Source organism: Herpailurus yagouaroundi, unplaced genomic scaffold (assembly GCF_014898765.1).
Source record: "Herpailurus yagouaroundi ecotype Mexico unplaced genomic scaffold, PumYag 184, whole genome shotgun sequence".
Lineage (NCBI taxonomy): Eukaryota > Metazoa > Chordata > Mammalia > Carnivora > Felidae > Herpailurus > Herpailurus yagouaroundi.
The window spans coordinates 29,886,273-29,906,604 of NW_024412415.1; the positions used below are offsets into that span (position 1 = coordinate 29,886,273).

Genomic DNA, 20,332 nt, shown 5'->3' on the forward strand with positions numbered 1-20,332 from the left:
TTCCTTACCAATCTTGATTTTTAAAATTTCTATTTATTGCCTAGTTACTCTGACTAGAACTTCTAATACAATGTTGAATAAAATTAGTGGGAGCAGACATGCTTGTCTTGTTCCTGATCTTAGGAGGAAAGCATCAGTCTTTTACTGTTAAGTACGATGTTAGCTGTGTAGTGTTTTTTTTTTTTTTAAGTTTATTTATTTATGTTGAGAGAGACAGAGATAGTGTGAATGGGCAAGCAGCAGAGAGAGAGGAGACCGAGAATCCTGAACAGGCTCTGTGCTGCCAGCAGCAGAGCCTGATGTGGGGCCTGAACCCATGAACTGTAAGATCATGACCTGAGTTGAAACCAAGGGTCAGATGTGTAACTGACTGAGCCACGCAGGCTCCCCCACTGTGCAGTTTTTATAGCTGCCCTTTATCATGTGGAAGGAATTCCATTCTATTCCCCCCCCCCTTTTTTTTAAATGAATGGGTATTGGATTCTGTCCATTGCTTTTTGGTTTTTTTCTACCTTTTGAGACAATTATGTGGTTTTTGGTTTTTATTCTATTGATAAAGTTTATTACATTAATAGATTTTTTGGAAGTTAAACTAACCTTGCATTCCCAGAATAAATTCACTTCACCGTGGTATAATTCTTTTTATATATTGCTGGATTCAGCTTGCTAGTATTTTGTTGATTTTTGTCTCTGTATTTTTTTTAATTTTTAATGTTTATTTATTAATTTTTGAGAGAGAGAGAGCACAAGCAGGGAAGGGGCAGAGAGACAGGGAGACACAGAATCCAAAGCAGGCTCCAGGCTCTTAGCTGTCGGTACAGAGCCTGACGCTGGGCTTGAACCCATGAACTGTGAGATCATGACCTGAGCTGAAGTCAGACGTTTAACCATCTGAGCCACCCAGGCACCCCTTGTCTCTGTATTCTTAAGAGATATTGGTCTGTGGTTTTCTTGTAATCTCTTTGTCTGGTTTTGGTATCAGACATAATAAAATGAGTTGAGAATTGTTTCCCTCTCTTCTGTTTCCTGGAAGAGTTTGTGGAGAATTGTATTCATTCTTCTTTAAATATTTTGTAGAATTCCTCAGTGAAACTATCTAAGGTTGTGGGTGATTTCTTAAATTAATACTTCAATCTCTTTACTTGTTATAGGTCTATACAGATTGCCTATTTCTTCTTGAATTGGTTTCAGTAGTTTGTTTCTTTCTAGGAACTTGTCCATTTCATCTAAGTTATTAAATTTATTGGCAGAAGGTTGTTGATAGTATTCCTTATGCTTTTATAATCCTTTTTATTTCTGTAAAGTTGGCAGTAATGTTCCTTCTTTCATTTCTGATTCTAGTGATTTTTCTCTTTTCTTGATCATTCTAAGGGTTTGTCAGTTTTGTTGACCTTTCCAAAAAACAACTTTTGGTTTATTGATTTTTCTCTATTTTCCTATTCTCTATTTCATTAATTTACACTCTAATTTTTACTGTTTCCTTATCTCTGCTTGCTGTAGATTTAGTTTGCTCTTCTTTTTATGGTGTCTTAAGGTGGAAGGTAAACATTTTAGGTTGATGTTGTATTTTTTATTTCCGTATTTTATTTTTATTTTTTGTTTATTTTTGAGAGAGTGTGCACACACACACATGTGAGCTGAGGAGGGGCAGAGACAGGCTCTCCGCTGATAGCAGAGAAACCAATGTGGGGCTTGCACTCACAAACCTTGAGATCATGACCTGAGCTGAAGTCGGATGCTTACCCAACTGAGCCACCCAGGTGCCCGTTATTTTTATTTTTTCAAGTTTGTATTTGTTCATTTCTTTAAGTAATCTCTACACCCAACATGGGGCTTGAACTCACGACCCTGAGATCAAGAGTCACATGCTCTTCTGGCTGAGCCAGCCCGGTGCCCCTCTTTCTGCATTTTAAAAATGTGGCTCCACTATTTTCTTGCTTGCACAGTTTCTGACCATAATAAATCCATTAGCCTTATTTATATTTGTATGTAATATGTCTTTTTACTCTGGCTGCTTTTTTAAAAAAAATTTTAATGTTTATTTATTTTTGAGAGACAGGGAGAGACTGAGCATGAGCAAGGGAGGGGCAGAGAGAGAGGGAGACACAGAATCCGAAGCAGGGTCCAGGCTCTGAGCTGTCAGCACAGGGCTGGACATGGGGCTCAAAGTCACAAACCGCAAGATCATGACCTGAGCTGAAATTGGATGCTTAACCGACTGAGCCATCCAGGTGCCCCTACTCTGACTGCTTTTAAATTTTCTCTTTATCACATTTTAAAAACAACTTACAATATACCTTGGTATAGGTTTTTTGGAGGGGAGTGGGCTGGGTTCAGTGTACTTTATTGGTGGTACATGACCAGGAAGGCTCCCCAAGCTCCTCCCACTCTTTAGGGGGTCTGAGTTGGAAAATACAGTGTGTTGGGAGATTGAGTTGGGGCCCTCAAGCAGCTGAGGGCCTCTGTCTTCCTCTTGTGTTCTTGCTAGGGCTCTTGGTCTGGGAGACTCTTACTCCTTGGAGGTCATGTGGATTGTAAGGTCTACCACCATTTTGCTGTAGTCAAATTCATCATCATACTAGGAAATGGGCTTGACAAAGTGTTCATTGAGAGTAACACAAGCCCCAGCGTCAAAGGTGGAAGTGTGGGTATCCCTATTAAAGTTGCAGGACAAACCAGGTTCTCAGTGCAAATCAGGATGCCTGTGAGGGGGCTGATACCTGCTTCACCACCCTCTTGATGTCATCACATATGGCAGCTTTTTCCAGGCAGCAGGTCATATCCTGCTGACACATTGAGAGTGGAGACATGGCAGACCATGTTGGTGAGCTCCCCGTATAGCTCAGGAATTACCTTGCCCATAGCTGTGGCATTGCCAGTAGAAGCAAGGGTTATGTTCTGCACAGCATATGGCTGTCATGACACAGCTTACCAGAGGGGCCATCTACAGTCTTCTGGGTGGCAGTGATGGCATGGACTGTGGTCATGAGTCCCACCATGATGCTAAAGTTGTCATGGATGACTTTAGACAGGGGGCACCAAGCAGTTGGTGGTGCAGGAAGCATTTGATGGTCTTGAGGGAGTTGTCATACCTCCCATGGTTCATGCCCATCACAAACATGGGGGCATCAAAGGAAGGGGCAGAGATGATGACCCTTTTGGCTCTACCCTTCATGTGAGCCCCAGTCTTCTCCAAGATAGTAAAGACATTATTGGACTCTACAACATACTCAGCACCAGCATCACACTATTTGAGGTTGGTGGGATCTCACTCTTAGAAGATGGAGATGTGCTTTCCACTGATGACAAGCTGCCCATTCTCAGCCTTGACTGGGCCATTGAACTTGCCATGGGTAGAATCTTACTGGAACATGTAGACGATGTAGTTGAGATCAATGAAGGGATCACTGATGGCAACAGTACTTTGTTAGAATTAAAAACAGCCCTTGGGGTACCTGGCCTGGGTAGCTCAATTGGTAGAGCATGTGACTCTTGATCATTGTGTGTAGAGATTACTTAAAAATCAAATACTTTTTAAAAAAGTTTTCTTATTTATTTTGAGAGAGAGAAAGAGAGAGAGAGAGAGATGGGAGGGGCAGTGGGAGAGGGAGAGAGAGAATCCCACACAGGCTCTGTTAGCACAGAGCCCGATGCAGGGCTCGAACCCATTAACTGTGAAATCATGACCTGAGCCAAAACCAAGAGTCGGATGCTTGACTGACTGAGCCACCTAAGTGCCCCCAAAATAAAATATTTAAAAAAAAAAGTGGGGGCGCCTGGGTGGCACAGTCGGTTGAACGTCCGACTTCAGCCAGGTCACGATCTCGCGGCCCGTGGGTTCGAGCCCCTCGTCGGGCTCTGGGCTGATGGCTCAGACCCTGGAGCCTGTTTCTGATTCTGTGTCTCCCTCTCTCTCTGCCCCTCCCCCGTTCATGCTCTGTCTCTCTCTGTCCCAAAAATAAATAAAAAACGTTGAAAAAAAATTAAAAAAAAAAAAAAAAAGTGGTCCTGATGACCAGGTATCCAATATGGCCAAATCCGTTTACTCCGAGCTTTTCCATTGTGTCTCAGGGAACCAACTGGCAGTGCACAAGGAGATGCAGCAGTGTGTTGAGCTGGGAGGAGCAGAGGGCTTGGTATAGTTTCTGTGTATTGTGCTTGGGGTTCATTAAATATTTTAGATCTAATGATTTATCAGATTTTCATCAGTTTTCATCAAAGTTAGAAGTTTTTCAGTTCTTTTTTCCTTTTCCTTCAAGTATTTCTTTTTCTCATCCTCTTCCCCTTCCCTCTTTGGGGGACTCTAATTACACACACACATTAGATCACTTGAAGTCATGTCACAGCCCGCCAATGCCATGTTATTATTTTGAAGCTTTTTTTCTCTGTGTATTTTACTTGGGATAGTTTCTGTACTATGTATTCGAAGTTCGTTAGTCCTTTGCCATGTCTAATGTTCCATTAATCCATGTAGTGTATTTTCTATCTCAGACATTACAGTTTTCATCCTTAGAATTTTAATTAATTTGGGTCTTTTAAAAATATCTTCTATTTCTCTACTTTACATGGTCAGTCTTTGTTTTATCTTCTTGCACATGTGGAACGTGGTTATAATAACTGTTTTAATGTCTATGTCTCTTAATGCCATCATCTGGGTAATTTCTGGGTAGGTTTCAATTGATCGGTTTTTCTTTTCATTATGGGTCATACTTTCCTGTTTCTTTGTATATGTGCTAATTTTTATCGGTTGGCAGACACTGTGGATTTTATTTTGTTGGGTGCTGGATATTTCTGTAATCTTATCAATATTCTTGAGTTTTGCTCTGGGGTGCAAAAGCACTTGGAAACAATTTGGTCCTTTTTCAGATCTTGCTTTTGTTGGGGCCAGAGTGATGTTTTGTCTTCACCCACTGCTGAGTCAAAAAGTCTTGTGAGTGCTCTACTCAATGCCCCATTAATTGTGAGGTTTCCACTCTGGTTCCTGGGAGCCAGCACTATTCCTAGCCTTGTGTGAGCTCCCAGGATTATTCTCTCTAACCCTACTGGTTGATTCTAACCGTGCTTTCGAGTAGTTTCTTCAAATGCAGGCACTATGCTGAATGACCAAAGGGGTACTACCTCTGTAGAGCTCCACAATTCTGTGTGCAACTTTCTCCTTTTTGGTTCTCTGTCTTGTGTCCCCAGGCTCCTGACTTCATCTTGTCAGTGCAGGAGACTGCTGGTCTCCACCTGCCCTTCTCTCCCTGTGCTCTGGTCTGGACAATTTCTTTAGACAGTAAGGTGGGGCATTCATAAGCCTCTCCCCATTTCGTTCCTACTCTCAGGAGTCACTGCTTTTCCTAGTCTGACGTCCAATGCCTTGAGAACTGTTGTTTCACATATTCTGTGGGGAATTTTAGTCATCTCAGGTGGGGACATAAATCCAATCCCGGTTACTCCAACTCAGCTGGAAGCAGAAATTCTCGTGATGGTTTGTTCATTTGTCCAGTGGGCACTTATTGGGGGAGAGCTTGCTGGGTCCCCCTCACAGTGGTCTTGTGGCTCTCCAGACAGTCCAGATTTTCCTATCTCAGGGCCTTTGCATGGGCCCTCTCCTCTGTCTGGACTGCTCTTTCTAGCTGTACTTCCTCTCTCAGCTCAGAGGCCTTTTCTGACTACTTACTCTGTGTAAAGTGAATTGCTCTCTTTTTTATTTCCCATCACACTTCTGCTTTCCTTTACAATTTCTTTTACTGGAGTGTAGGCAGGAGTTTCTGTCAGATTCCCTGGAGCCAGCTCAGGGCCAGGCACACTATAGGTATGCAATAAATATTTATTAAATGACTGAGGTCTTTGTATATTTCATGGTACCTGTCATATAACAGAGCTCAGTCAAACTGGGGCTGCTTGTCTGATGGGGGCATAGCTCCTCGCCCTAAGTCCCCACCAGGGAAGGGATACAGGGCCCCTGGACTGAGGCCATGCACTCCTTAGTGATAACTGAAGGCCCCTGGGTACCGGCCAGGGGAGGGTTTGACAGGTGGGGCTGATGAGTTCCAGACCCAGGCCTCTGGGCCCCGGTACAGGCCGACAGAACCGGACACTGGGCAGGAGCCAGAGCCAAGCTTCCATGACGTCGTTGCCTTCAAGGGCCATGCTCCTCCCTAGGCTTTTGGTGGGACTTCAGATCTCACCCAACCCTCTTAGAGCTATCTGCCACCAGATTCTGGGGAAAGATGGAGCCGTCCTCCCTGGTTCGAGTCCCAGATCTGGTTGTATGACCATCTACAACTATCAGAACACTCACAGAGTTGGCTCTATAAAGTCAAAAGTACTTTCTACATGGAAAACCTCTGTGAACTGAAAACAAGTGCTCACTGAACTGGCAAAGCCTTAGGAAGCTTCTGTTCCAAACCCCTACTTTTAACAAAGGAAGAGCCTGAGGTTTAAATGAAATAATGTATGTAGACTGCTTGGCACCGGGCTTGGAACTTTGTGTTTTTATGCTAGCTACTAGCCACCTGCCTACCCCTGACTGAGCGACCAGTGCCTCAGTGCCTCCCTCCTTCCCATAGTCCTTCCTACCTCAGCTGGGGGCCTTGATCCATCTTTCTTCAACAAGGATTATAGTTATCATTTTCTTTTTTTCTAATGTTTATTTTTTGAGAGAGAGAGAGAGAGAGAGAGAGAGACAAGTGGGGGCGGGGCAGAGAGAGAGATGGGGACAGAGGATCTGAAGCAGGCCCTGCACTGACAGCAGAGAGCCTGATGTGGAGCTTGAACTCACGAACTGTGAGATCATGACCTGAGCTGAAGTCGGACACTTAACCGATTGAGCCACCCAGGTGCCCCCATAGTTACCATTTTCTGAGCATTTGTGAGGTGCCAAGCCATGAGGTAATAAGCACTCTACATATATCATTTAATTATTTTGTCATAGGATGAGATAGTGTTATTGTCCCCATTTTACTGGTGAGGAAGCTGAGGCTCAGAGACATTAGGTAATCTCCTCAAGGTCCTCCTATAATTAGTAAGTGGCTGACAGTGTTTAGACCTCAGAAGTCTCCTAGTGTTTAGGTTCTGGTTTCTCTTCCCTTAGATGTCTCTTCTAATAACTTGTATTTCCTGCCAGCTATTCCTTCCTGGGCCTTTGGGAAGGTTTCTGAGAATCCACTGGGTCAGTCATTGGAACAGGGCAAGAGAGGGTCTAAAGCTTCTAGCTAAAAACCTGCCATGAGTCCCCACTAGGAGCTTTTGTGGAGTTGGCAGTAAGGCTGTCTCTGAGGGTCAAAGATAATCCCCTGTCAAAAACACAGCCCTGTAGGAAGGAACAGGGCATGGGCAGGAGCCCACAGACCCAGCCATTCTCTCAGCAAGCATCCTGCCAGCTGGTTGTCTAGGAGCTCCCAGTTGTGCATTCCCCACAGGACGGTGGGAGCTGTAGATGGAGGCAGTCCAGCCCTGTAGCAGCTCCATATGGGCAAGGTTACCTCTGATGGGGCTGCTGGGGGACCTGGCCTCTCTAGGAGGGGGCAGTACTGGAACCAGCCTTGAGGACCTTCCCAATTTGGATGAAGTAGAGTGGGGGTTGGATGGGCAGCCTTTCCAGCACAGGGAAGACAAGAGTGCTGGTCAGGCCATCCAGCGTTTCCCCCAGGCTCTTCGCATGTGCCCCAGTGTGTCCATAACAGAACCCTCTAACTCAGGGGTTGTTAGTGCCACTTGGCACATGAGGAAACTGAGTCCAGGGTCCAAGACTGCAGGCAGGATGTGCTGAATGCCAGCTGATGAAGTGAATCATTCTAAGGGAGGCCATGGGAGACCACAGGAGGTTCCTAAAGCCATTTTACCTGGGTGATGTGTGGGGTGGAGGAGAAAAGAGTGGAGACCAGAGACAGTGCAGAGACTGTTGGAGCAATCTTCGTGAGCCACGAGGGAGGTCTGGGCCAGGGCAAGAGCCAAGAAATAGAGGCCTTTGGGGATGGGTGGGGCTGATGGAAGGTGCAGGAGGTCTGAGCCAGAAGGGATCTCAAAGATCATCCACCCAACCCATCTGTTTTACACAAGGAAACTGAGGCCCAAGGAAGGAAGGGGGCTTACCTAAGGACACACAAGAGGTTAACAATAGAGTCACACTGGGGTGCGTTGCTGGCTCAGTCAGTAGATCATGGACTCTAGATCTTGGGGCCATGAGTTTCAGTCCCAGGTTTGGCATAGAGTTTACTTAAAAAAAAAAAAAAAAAAAAGTATGGGTGCCTAGGTGGCTGAGTTGGTTAAGCTTCCAACTTTGGTTCAGGTCATGATCTCACGGTTCATGGCTTTGAGCCCCACGTTTGGCTCTGTGCTGACAGCTTGGAGCCTGGACCCTGCTTCAGATTCTGTGTCTCCCTCTCTCTCTGCTCCTCCCCTGCTCATGCTCTGCCTCTCTCTCTCTCAAAAATAAGTAAATATTTTTTTTTAATTAAGAAAAAAAAGTATCTGACTCTTGATTTCAGCTCAGGTCATGATCCTGCGGTTATTGAGATAGAGCCCTGTGCCGGGCTCTGCGCTGACAGCAGGAGCCTGTTCGTGATTCTCTCTCTCCTTCTCTCTCTGTCCTTCCCCAGCTCACGCATACACACTTTCTCTCTCGAAATAAATAAGTAAACATTAAAATAATAAATAAATAAATAAATAAATAAATAAATAAAATAGTAGAGGCATGCTAAAAAAACCAAAACAAAACAAAAACGAAACCTTAGCAGCCCAATGACACTCCCATTAAATATGGAGCCAAGTTTCCTCCTATAATAGACTCCCCTCCTCCAGGGATCAAGCCCTTACCTGGGGTTATCAGGGGTTCCAGTATGATCCAGTTCAGCTTCTATCTTACTGTGGGACCCCAGAGCCTCCCCTCTCATTCCCTGGGCCACAGCTGGCTCATTTGTTGAGGCCATTGGACCAGCGGACTGCTATGGTCCCTTTCTGCTCTGAGTACCCAAAGAAAAACAGGCTAGGGCTTCCCCTAGTGCCTAATCCAGTCTGACACTAACATGGGTTGAGGCTGGTCCTGTTGCTGGGGCTCACATGCCTAGGGAGGGAGTACCTGGTCCTGAGGAGGCAACATGATCTGTAAAGGATCCCTGACCCTCTCCTTTTGAACCCTGGAGAGGGCATCTCAGTCATGTGAGGACCACAGGGACATTAGCCATGCAGAGATGGGAGGCTGGGGAGGTGGCTACCTGGGGGAAAGACTAGGAAGAGGGGAGAGAAGGAAGTAGGAGAGGGTGGCCTGGGATCTCAAAGGGTAAGAACTGAGCTGTGGGAAGGGCCCTGCAGGGGTCTTGCAGTGAGAAGGTGCCAGCCTGCCTCCTCTGGAGGGTTGTGGGTCATGCCACCGGCCACCTATAATTTTCTCTGTGTATGAACCAAGTCGAGGTGAACTGTTCTGGGCCAGGCTGGAAGCAGTGGGCCTGGGCCAGAAACCCTGGAGAAGGGGAAGGAGAGGGATGGTAAGCCTGGATGAAAGAGGAGGGAGGCAGAAGGGAAGGAGTCAGGGACCCCCACCTGGGAGCTCTGCAGGCAGAGGAAGGGTGTGTGCAGGGGGCTTTCAAGGATGCCTTGTCCCTGATAAGGGTCACTCTCAGGTATCACATATAGGCATGCCAGGCATGAGGAGACCTGGTATGAAGGGGAGAAAGCATTAAATTTAGGCCAGGCCAGGCCTGTATTTCAGACCCTTCTGCTCACTAGCTGTGTGGCCCTAGGAAGGTCTCTTGGCCTCTCTGAACGTCAGATTCTAGAACCAAAGAACTGTTGTGTTTCATCCTTCATATATGCAAGATGTGGAGATCAGATGTCAATCCTACCCTAGACCCTCCCATTCCCTTTACGGGTCACCCTGGTCGTGCCACTTCTTCACCCAAACATACACCCATCCTAGGCCCTGGGACTGGCATTAGTCCTCATCTCCCCACCCCCACTGCCTATAAGGGGCTGCATGAAGCATTCTGGGAGCGCCCTAGCCCCTCTAAAGGGGTTTGAGCCAATAGAGGACCTATTCAGTAAGGGGACCAAAGGGGAGGCTGGGAGTGGGAGGTGAGGCAAGGACCTTCCTATACCTGCTTCACCCCCATCCCCCTCCCCCCACTCTCTGATGGGCTGTCTGGGGCTCCCCTCCCCTTTCTCTAAGCTCAGGCCTTGCTGGTCTTCTCCACAACAAGAAGTGAATGTTATTTAAAAGGAGATCAGGAGATTTGCCTTAAATAGGCATGGAGTGCTGTGCCAGGGCCCAGGGTGAGAGGCGGGGGAGGAGGCCACCCTGAGTGGAGAGGGAAAAAAAGAAAGAGGAGAAGACCTTCTCTGGGGCGTGCATAGCCCTTCTAGTTTACCCAGCACAATCCCAGGCTATAGGGCATCGGTCACACAGGGCTTACTCCCACCCTACCCCATTCTGAGGATAAGGAAACTGAGACCCAGCTCAGGGAACTGACAAGCACGAGCTACCAGATGCCAGATGCCATGGTCTCTCCACAACACATAGTCCCCAGAAGTTCACAGAGGAATTGTGCCCAGAAGATAAGGCCCCCATGGTGGGGATGGGGGGGCTCCCACAGGGTGGGGGCATCTTGGGACTCCCCCTGACATCTGCTCCCACCATCAGTTCCCAGGCCTTTGGCTCCTGCCCCCATATTGCCCCTGCCTGACCCCCCAGCACCAGCATGTAATTGGACGCCCTCCTCACCCCACACCTTCCAGGGGAGCTGGGGCTCTGCTTACTGAACCCAACACCAGCCAGCCAGGAGGGAAGTGAGGGGGCGTTCCTGGCAAGGAGGAAGCTGGAGCCAAGGGAGTAAGAGTGGGAGGAGTGGGAGGTGGGCTAGCAGTCAGCCCCCTCCCACCGGGGTTTGTCTGGCACTTCCCTATTCAGGGTCTCTGTCCAAGCCCTTCCCCTTCCATCTTGGCCCCTCCTAGCCATTTCTGCCCTAGCAGGTGATGCTCTTGGAATCATAAAGAAATGGAGTCTTTTTTCCCCCCTTTTTAAACTAGGTTTGAGCCCAGCACAGGCTCAAAGGAACTCCTAACCCTGAGATCAAGACCTCAGCTGAGATCAAGAGTCCGACACTTAACCTACTGAGCCACCCAGCTGCCCATCCCCCTTTTAAAGATTTTATTTTTAATCTCCACACCCAATGTGGGGCTCAAACTCACAACCTGGAGATCAAGAGTCTCATGCTCTACCGACTGAGCCAGCCAGGAGCCCCCAAGAAAGGGAGTCTTGAGTGTGGGGTTTCTGGGACAAAGCTGGGGGCTGAGAGGCACTCATGCCTGCTCCTTTTTTCAAAGGCTCTCAATACCAGGGTGAGGCCTTATGCCCATCCTGGCTCTGCCATTTACAGCTAAACAACTGTGAGCTGCCCACCTTCTGTGAGCCTGTCTCCTCCTCGATAATTGCAGTCTAAAGATCCCCTCAAAGAATTGTCAAAGTTTTGTTAAGGGTTTTGAGTTCAAGCCCCATGTTGGGCATGCAGCCTACTTAAAAAAAAAAAAAAAGACAGAAGAAAGAAGAGGGCCATTTCTGATAAATGCACTCACTGACTAGGGCTGGAGCTTTATGTTTGTTGGGGGAAGTAGGGGGCCTTCATTCTCCCCTTCTCCATAGTGTGTGGGCACAGCCTGGGTCCCCTAGGAGGGAAGACTGTGAAAGAGGACATTCATTTACTCTGGATCCTGTTAATTCTCTTTGTTATTCTCTGGGCCACTCAAGAGGCTGGGAGGGTAAGGGAGGGGGGCAGTGCAGGGTGGTCACTTAAAGTAAGTGTAATGAAGACAATAGGAGCTAACTGTGAGGGTTTACCCATGCCTGGCTCTACCCCACTTCTTTACTTGTCCTAACTCCATTGATGGCTCTTAGACCCATTTCACTGAAGATGAAATTAGGGTTGAGGATTTAGGTAGCATATTCAAGGTCACACGGGAAGTGGTGGAGCCATTTGGAGCTTTAGGGCTCTCTGTTGACTTTGCAAAAACCCCAGTACCCTGTAGCTGGGACTTGGGTTCTAGCCCCAGCTTGCAGTGTGGCTAAATCATCTAACCTCTCAAGAAATCAGTTTTCTCTCTATACGGTGGGGATAATGTCCCACCGTCCTCTCAGGGTTATTGTGGAAAAATGAACAAGAGGGCTAATGAACACAAACCACGAGGCACTCCACACATACCCAGTGCAAGTTTCTCAACAAAGGAACCTCCCCCTCCCTATACCTACGGGGCACCCAGCTCCTGAGGTGTCCACGAGCCCCTCCCTAGCACAGCAAGGAGACAAAGGACGTGCCAGGTCTCTGGGAAGGGACTAAATGACCACTTAGTGCCACCTAGTGGTCTTTAGTATGTAGTGCTTGGGGAGCGGAAGGGCCTATTATTCTGGGATTGGGGGTCTGAGCATGACCATTGGCCCTGTGGAGGTGGGCAAAATATGCCAGGACCTCAGGAAAGATGTGATCATGTTGAGCTAAGCCCTCCCCTGGGCACCCCCCCCCCCGCCCCGCTGAGGGTAGGGTGCAGCTGGGCACTCCATCTGCCAACTCAGCCCCACATTTCACTTCCTCTGGACACCTCCAGGAAGACAGTGGGGGGCAGGGCACGGAGTTCTAGTTCCAGCCCAGCTACTGCCTAGCTCCCCAGGACTCAGCTACCTCGTCTGCAAAATCAGAGTAAACATCCCTGCCTCTCAGGGGAACTTTTCTTTCATTTATCAAACATTTTATGAAGTATCTCCTTTCTGAAGTCCATCATGCTGAGTGCTGTGGGGACGCAAAGACATCGAAGCCAGGTCTCTTGCTCCCAAAGGCTCCACCTCATTCCAGGAGGAGACAGACTTGTGAATTGCTAATTACCATCGGAGGCAGGTCACTACTGAGTGCTCCATCTTCAGGCACAGAAAGGGGGGTGGGGCGGCAGAAAGTGGGACTCACAGGAGCCCCTCTTAGCCCCAGGAGGGCTAAGGGTTTTGTTCTCACCCCTGTGTTGAGCCCCCTCAGGAATATGTCTGCCTCCCCCAACAGCCATTTTCTCTTGCTTTCCAGTGTATTAAAGTGGGATGTCAAGCTCCATCTTTCACACTTCTATGCCTTTGTACTGCACAGTTCCCTTTTCCTAAATGGCTTTCTCCAACTTGTCCACCTGATAAACTTCTCTCCAGCCTTCCTCTGGAGACTGGAGGGGAGAAGGATGGGAAATGCCCATGACTAGGCAACTAGAGGGGACATAGAAGGTCTCCCAAGCAGTGGCACAGGAACCCCCATCACCTGGACAGCATTGCTCAGGCAGGTGGGAAGCCCCCTGGGCCCCTAACTGCGGGATCTCTGCATTCTTTCATCCTTTGTTCGTTCCATGCTGTTGGCCTGCCCCAGTCCCTGTGCTGGGCTGGGTGCACCGGTTGCAGGAAGCAGGGGCCTCAATCCTGTTCTGAGGAGCTTTCTGGTGCAGGAGACAGACCCACAGGCAAGGACAACACAGTGGATGTGCTGAGACTGGAGCCTTTTTTCTAGAAAGGGGCAGGGCTAGGTCCTGGGAACAGAGGTGATGTTTGAGGTGAGTCATGAGGGGTTAATCTGGACATCTCAGGTTAGCCCAAGTCGGGGAGGTATGCAGAGGGAAGGCACCCACCTCCCAGTCCCTTTCTCCAACTATCCTCTAAGTGAGCTCTCCTCACCCACAGGTACTCCTTATTTGATCACTTAGTTAGTTGCTTGCTTGTTTATAAATCTGTCTCCCTGCATCCCAGGGCCATGTCTTTCTGATTCACTGGGGTCTTCAGGGTCTAGCCCAGCACCTGGAACATTATAGGTGCTCAATAGGTAAATATTTGTGGAATCAATGCATGAATGAACACACAGGCTGGGCGGGAAGTCTCTTTTATCCCAGAATGACAGTGATTACTGGAGATATTTTCTCTGTTCTGACCATAATTACCTGTCCACCACACCCCCATATTCTAAGCAGGATCACTAGGCCTTTGGGCTTCTTTGCCTCAAATCCAGAGGCTACCTGAGAACACACTCTCCTGGCTTTTGCTTCCAGTTTCTTGAGGGGATTATGCTGGGGGGAAGGAGAGGCAGAGAGAGGAGGGTTTCCAAAAGTAGGGAGGGGTGAGGGGTGAGTGAAGGCGCCCTGGGAGAACCACAAGGAGGTGGCAGGGCTCTGGAGGGCAGAGTGTGAGGCTCCTGGAGAGGCTATGACCTCTCCTCCACCCTTACCTTTCCCTAGGGCCTGGGTAGAGTCAAAGCCTATGGAGCTTGTCACTGTGGGTGTCAGCAGCCACCATGAGGCCATGGACACAAGAGACTTGCTCTTGCAAGCCCTACTCCCAGCCTGTGTGATGCCAGGGGTGAATGGGGAGTCCTCAATTCTAAGATGGGGTTTCCCTACGCCCTCAGGGATATAGGTTTGAAGTTAGATTAAATTAGATGCCAAGAACATAAAGGACTGTGAGGTTCCTTACACATATCCCTCTGGCCTGAGGGCAGCTCCTCCTCACAGGGGACATGTGTGCCTTTCTCTGGAGCCTTCTGGAGAACATCAAGAAGGGACTTTCTGGTATACAGGCAGTCCTGTGAGGAAGACATCTTTAAGCAGGGCAAGTCCATATGAGACCAGGGAAAGCTAAAATCAGTCCTTGGGGGAGGGGAAAAAATCTGGGGGTAGTGGGACATGCCTACTAGTGTGTAGTAGGGGAGCGGTCAGAGAGGAGAGCCCCAGGAGAGGATGCAGAAGAAATGACTGCATTGCCAGGATCCTCGAACATCTTCAACAGCCTGGCTCTGGGGGATGATGGGACATTCATCTCTTGGCAGAAGCCCTGGTCCCTTTCGTACCTTGATGGTATATCCAACCTCTTGCTAGGTACTCTTGCTAGTAGCTGCAGGGCTTGCATTGGAGACCAAGCCCCACCAGCCACATACCTGCACCTGCCTTTAGGTGTGGGCTGAGTGAAGCAAGGAGGCGGGAAAATACAGGATTCCTTCCCTGATGGCTGTGCTTGTGTCCAGGGGACACAGAACTTCCCCCAGCCCTCTGCCCCCAGTTCCACTCTTGCCATTTGTTCTAGCTTCTCTGGTTTCCACTTGTATCCAAGCTTGGGTTTCTGGGCTTCATATCAGTTCTTTGAACTAGCCTTCCATTACCTTCCTTTCCTGCTCATTATCTTGAGTCAAGTTCTTCTGTTTCCATCCAAGAACCCCCAAGGTGCAGAGCTGCTAGGAAGCACAAGCAAGTGCTATCTGTGCTGAACTGGATGGTCCCCAAACTGTGTTAAGTGAAAAGAGTGAAAAAAGCAAGTGCAGCCAGACCAGTAAGCCCCTTGAGGGCAGGGCATGGTGAGATCAGCTCAGAGCTGGTTCTGCAAGGAGGGCTATGTCATATAGGCAGATGGGAAACACTGACTTTCAAACGGCACTACATTTAAAGACCACCATAATTGCCCACTGTGGGTGGGTGGGGGGTCACCCTGATGGGCTTGGTTCCTCCTAGGAGTGTTTTCTATTTGGGGCAAAGAAAAGGGTTCAAGCTACAGAAAAACAATCAACTCCTCAAGATCAGGAAAAGTGGTGACAAGAGGGAGACAGGCAGGGGTTGTACAGGGGTGAGGCTGGCACCCCTCTGAGGCTCCACATCTTGTCTGCCAAAGGAGTGTAGGAACCAGATATTATGGTGATAATCGTTAGTGATCATAAATGTTAATGACAGCTCCTGACCGAGTTCCTGCCATGTGGCTGGCCTTTCTCCTAACAACCCTACAAGAAAGTCACAGTTACCACCTGCACTTTACAGATAAAGAAACCCCCCAGAGAGGCTGTGTAACATGCCTAAAGTTACACAGCTGGTGAGTGGCAAAATCAGATGGAAAGCCAGGTCTGTCCCCTGTCAGTCTAATTCTCCACAAGCTGTAACCCTGCCTCTTCCATGAAGCCCATGGGGAAGGTCTGAGGATCCATAGCTCCTCCGAAGCACTATAGCACTGAGCTGCCCTACCCATGGTCTCCACCATTTAACTAGACACTCCTTGAGCACCTGCTCTGTGTGCTGGGGCCTCTGCTGGCTCTTGGAAGACAAGGATAAATGCTCTCAGGTACCCAGAATTCATGTCTTCCTGCAACCAGCAAGGTTTCACTCCTTACCGTTGTCAACTTCATATTTAAAATACATTTACTCATAAGCAGGGAACCTTAGTTTTAGCCAAACTGTAAGGGCCCCTCAGCAATTTCCACCTGACTCTTTGAACAACTGAAGTTAGTTTGCTGATGATCCTTTCCCAATTGGAACATTCAAGCTGGAGCCTCAGCAAGGCACAAAATAAAAAAGTTGCAACTGAGATCCCCAGCACTCAGTCATTGTGACAGGCCCATTTCCTACCATGTGAATTCTCTTGTGTGCCTTTGTCTGACTACTGGGCAACGGTGATTCACCTTGTCATTTCGTTGTGAGTCTCAATCTTGGGTAACTCAGCTTTCCAAATAACCGGTGATCCTAATAAAAGCTCATATAAGGGTACCGTGAGCTCAGCCATCGTGATGTAAACAAACACCTCTGTGTGTACCCACGGGGAGAGGGCCATGGCAACACTACAGCCAGTGCCTCAGGCAGGGATGTGCCTTTGAGAGAGAGTGAGCATGTGAGAGTGAGAGATGGGCAGAGGGAGAGGGAGAGATAGAATCTTAAGCAGGCTCTATGCCCAGTGCAAAGCCCAATGTGGGGGATCAACCTCATGACCATGATCATGACCTCAGTGGAAATCAAGAGTTGGACGCTTAACGAACTGAGCCCCATGGGATGCCTTCTTAAGGAGAGCAGAAGACTCAACTCAGAGTCCTTACACAATTCACAAGTTTATTTGTCCTAAATAAATATGATCTGAGAACATCCATCTCAATACCCCTAAATATGATTTCTTCTCCAAAAAGGGAGCTTAAGATAACAGGCACATGGTTTGCATTGTGTGTTCTCAGGTTAAGCTCAGGAGAGTGTGTGTCCTGGCTTGTGCTATCCTGGGCCTAGCTGTGATGATAACCCCAGGTTCCTTTCTCTGTGTGGGGCCTGTATTTGGCCTGAGTCTCCCAGTTCAGGACTGTTATAGCCTGTTCCTGCTCCTGAAGCACCTGTCTTCACTGCCTCTCCTCTCTGCAGCCCAAAGAGGGCAGCATTCACAACCGTGTGGCCCTGGGCTAGCCCTCGCAGAGAGCTTTGTCCTATAACACCAGGTGCCACCATAAGCCCTTTCTCAGTTGGCACAGAAAGGGTTACTCCTGTCCCTGGAAGTAGCTTACCCAGGGCAAAGGGAGAAACTGAGGCAGAGCTGGAAAAGGGATAAGAAGTAGTCTCCCTTGAACCTGGACCAGGAAAGACCAGGAGGCTGAGAGCCCTAACGAAGGAGAAAGGGTTGACTATCTTCCCCAAGTTATCTTCAGAGGCCCTGGCCCACTAGGGAGGAAGAAGTAGGGGAGACCATCATTTGTCTTCTCTTTGAGGCTCAAAGGTTTGGGTCCTCATTCTCTTGGTCTGAGGCTGCCTCATCATCATTTGGAGACTTCTGGATCAGAGACAGAGAAAGCCAGTCATCGGTTCATGCTGTCCCCTAAGGCCACAGCCCAGGGGCCGACATCTCCTTCTTCTTGCCCCTGTTCCCAACAGAGCCAGAGAAGGCTCTGCCATCCCTACCCCAGGATCCCTTGGCCTTCCCTCTGTCCTAGTTCCCAGGCTTCCCACGCTATATGGCCCACCATCAGGTGATTCCATCTTACCATCTTGAGGCCCCTGTCCCTCTGCAGAGTGGCATAGAAGCTCAGCACACGAGGGTCACAGCGAACCACCATGGGATCAAAGTCCAGCACACGCAGGCCCTGCAGGCTGCGGGCCCGGGAAAGGGCCACATAGGCCTGGCCACTGGCAAACACTCGGCCCAGAGAGATCTCCACGCAATCCAGGGTCATGCCCTGGGGGAATGGGGAGACATAGCTGAAGCCAGCTCAACCTGAAATCCCTTGTGCCCAAGAGCCTGATCCCACCTACACCAGTCCAGCTACTGCCTCTGGAGCTCCTCACCCAGTCTAGAGATTCTCAAGGCAGAGGGACAGATTGACAGCGGCTGAGTGTCTGAGTGGGAGGAGGTCCAAGAGACACAAATTCAGTAGAGGGATGGTGGCGAAAGGAAAGAGCACAGGCCTGGGTCAGACAAGCATGGAAATGAATCCTGGATCTGCCTCTCACTCTATGTGTAACCTTGGGCAAGTTACTTAACTGCTCTGAGCTTTAGTTTTCTCTTCTGTAGAATAGGAATGATGATCACATCTATACCTCGCACAGTTGTAAGGATTAAATTTAACATCTGGTAGTGCCTCACAAAATGGCAGAATAGGAGATTATGTGTTTGGGAAAGGGAGAGGAAGGAGGATGGGAAATGCACTAAAGAAAGGTTAATTCTGCCACTGGTGTGGAACTTTGACTACACTTGATCTTAGCCAAAAGGCTGAGAAGCGATGGTCTGGAACTTTCTATCCAGAGCAAACTCAACCTCCATAAAGCTTTTAAGAACCCCCTTCAACATGCCTTAGGTCTATTCAGTCCCCCCGTCTGCCCTGCCCTGTCCCCATCCCCCGCACTGACTGCTCACCTGGCTCTTGTGGATAGATATTGCCCAGGCCAGCTGGAGGGGCAGCTGCTGCCGACTGAGGAGTTGGCCGCCAGTGGCCTGCACTGTCCAGCGGTCAGCATGGATGACCTCGGTGACTCCACACAGGAACCGCACCTGGGGCAGCCCTGAGGGAGGTGTGGAGAAATCCCACCTTTCAGCCCTGCTTCAGGGCTCAGAGGTGAGGAGCAGGCCTTCTCCTCCTCACATACCCCGGGGCCCTGCCACAAACCCAAGCTGTAGGACTGCTCCCCCACTGCCTACCTCTCCCCTCTGTCTCGAACCCAACAACCACCCCACGGGCACCATTCACCAGGCCTCGGGACACCGCTAAGTTCTTCACCAACATCACCTGCAAGAGAAAGAGGACTTGACCCATGGAGAACAGCCCATTCCTATGCCCTGCCTCAGTTCCAGACTTGCTGTAGCAGTCCCAGGAGGCTGGGGGCACTCATGGAGGGGCACTAAGACCTAATCCTTAACTCTGCCATTTGCTGACTGTGACCCCAATGGCAAGCTGCTTTATTTTCCCCGGTCTCAGTTGCACCTAATGTCAAAGTGGAATGACATTTGCTGTTTGCCTCAGGAAGAGGGAAAGAGCAATAATGTAACAGACCTCACATGGCTCTGAAAATGATCATGTCTGTTATGCGATATGTGTATGGGCCGCAATCATGAGGGACAGCCCCAGGTCCTGCCACCCCTCTCCAGCCCTTAAGTGCCCTTCGGAACCCAAGGCAAGTCTCCCATTTGGCCCACCCCAACACCATGGGAAGAAGCAGGGCTCTTTCACACTACACAGATGTGGAAACTGATCTTCAGCAAGAGAAAGGGACTTGTCCAAAGCATTGCTGCTGGTGCTCCCAGGCCTAGCAAGAGGAGGGCAGTGGGAGGCTGAAGACGGGAAGGTGGGTAGAAGCGGGAGGGAGGGAGTTCACTGGGGTCACAGCTAGGCTTTCTGGCTGTGAAGCAGCCTGAGGAGAGGTGCAAGGACAGGAGAGGCCCAGGCTTTCAGGGTCTTGGCCCTGCTTCCCAACTCACCTGGGCCCCTAGCTTTAGTTGAAGGATCTGGCTAACAGGACAATGGGCATCCAGGGTTCGGGCTTGCTCGGGATCACTGTCCATGGCCTTAAAGCTGTGTACCTCACCTAGGAAAAAAGAGTTGGGCAAACAGATTACACGTCACTGACTTGTGGTTCAGTTTCCAAAAACATATATTAGACCAGGGTATGGAAGGAGGTAGTGGGGACAGTTCAGGCAAGCCAGGGCTTTTGAATCAGGAGCCTGGGTTCAAGTCTTACTTCCAACATTTACTAGTTCGGTGACCTTGACCCATTCAAAGTCCTGCCTCTCCAAGTTACAGTTACATCTACAAATGTAAATGCCTTTATGGCCAGAGAAGTTAGGGGCCTAAATATCCAAGCTGTTGGGGGAGGAGGGCCCACATGTGCCTGACGGCTTCTCCCAGATGGTCTTGCCCAGCCCTGGCTCCCTGCTCACCTGGCAGTTCCTGCAGTCGCCTCTCATTGGTGAGGGCCACATCATCCTGGTGAGTGCAAAGCCTCGTGGCCACAATCCCATCTCGCCCCACCTTATGGGAGGCTGTGGCCTGGAGCTGGTGGGTCACTTCATCTGAGCACCTGTAGAGGCTAGGCTGTCAGGGCAGAGCACCCCCCTGAACACCAGGGAAGG

At 49.2% G+C, this 20,332-nt stretch overlaps 1 protein-coding gene across 9 annotated transcripts in view; it reads right to left on the minus strand.

The window, feature by feature from the left end:
- The window catches only part of PIF1 (PIF1 5'-to-3' DNA helicase), a 41,096-nt gene that overhangs the window by 10,792 nt on the left and 9,972 nt on the right, over positions 1-20,332 (minus strand). For 3 of the 9 annotated variants that reach the window (XM_040492971.1, XM_040492969.1, XM_040492976.1), the window contains 6 exons: positions 20,141-20,280; positions 19,682-19,788; positions 18,905-18,992; positions 18,623-18,768; positions 17,754-17,945; positions 16,822-17,542 (listed from right to left, as the gene is read on the minus strand). In XM_040492971.1, coding sequence (XP_040348905.1) covers positions 17,483-17,542; positions 17,754-17,945; positions 18,623-18,768; positions 18,905-18,992; positions 19,682-19,788; positions 20,141-20,280 — 733 coding nt within the window. In that variant the 3' untranslated portion in view covers positions 16,822-17,482. Of the gene's footprint in view, positions 1-16,821; positions 17,543-17,753; positions 17,946-18,622; positions 18,769-18,904; positions 18,993-19,681; positions 19,789-20,140; positions 20,281-20,332 lie in introns of those variants that run through there. The other 6 variants (XM_040492970.1, XM_040492968.1, XM_040492974.1 and 3 more) reach the window with 5 other exon arrangements.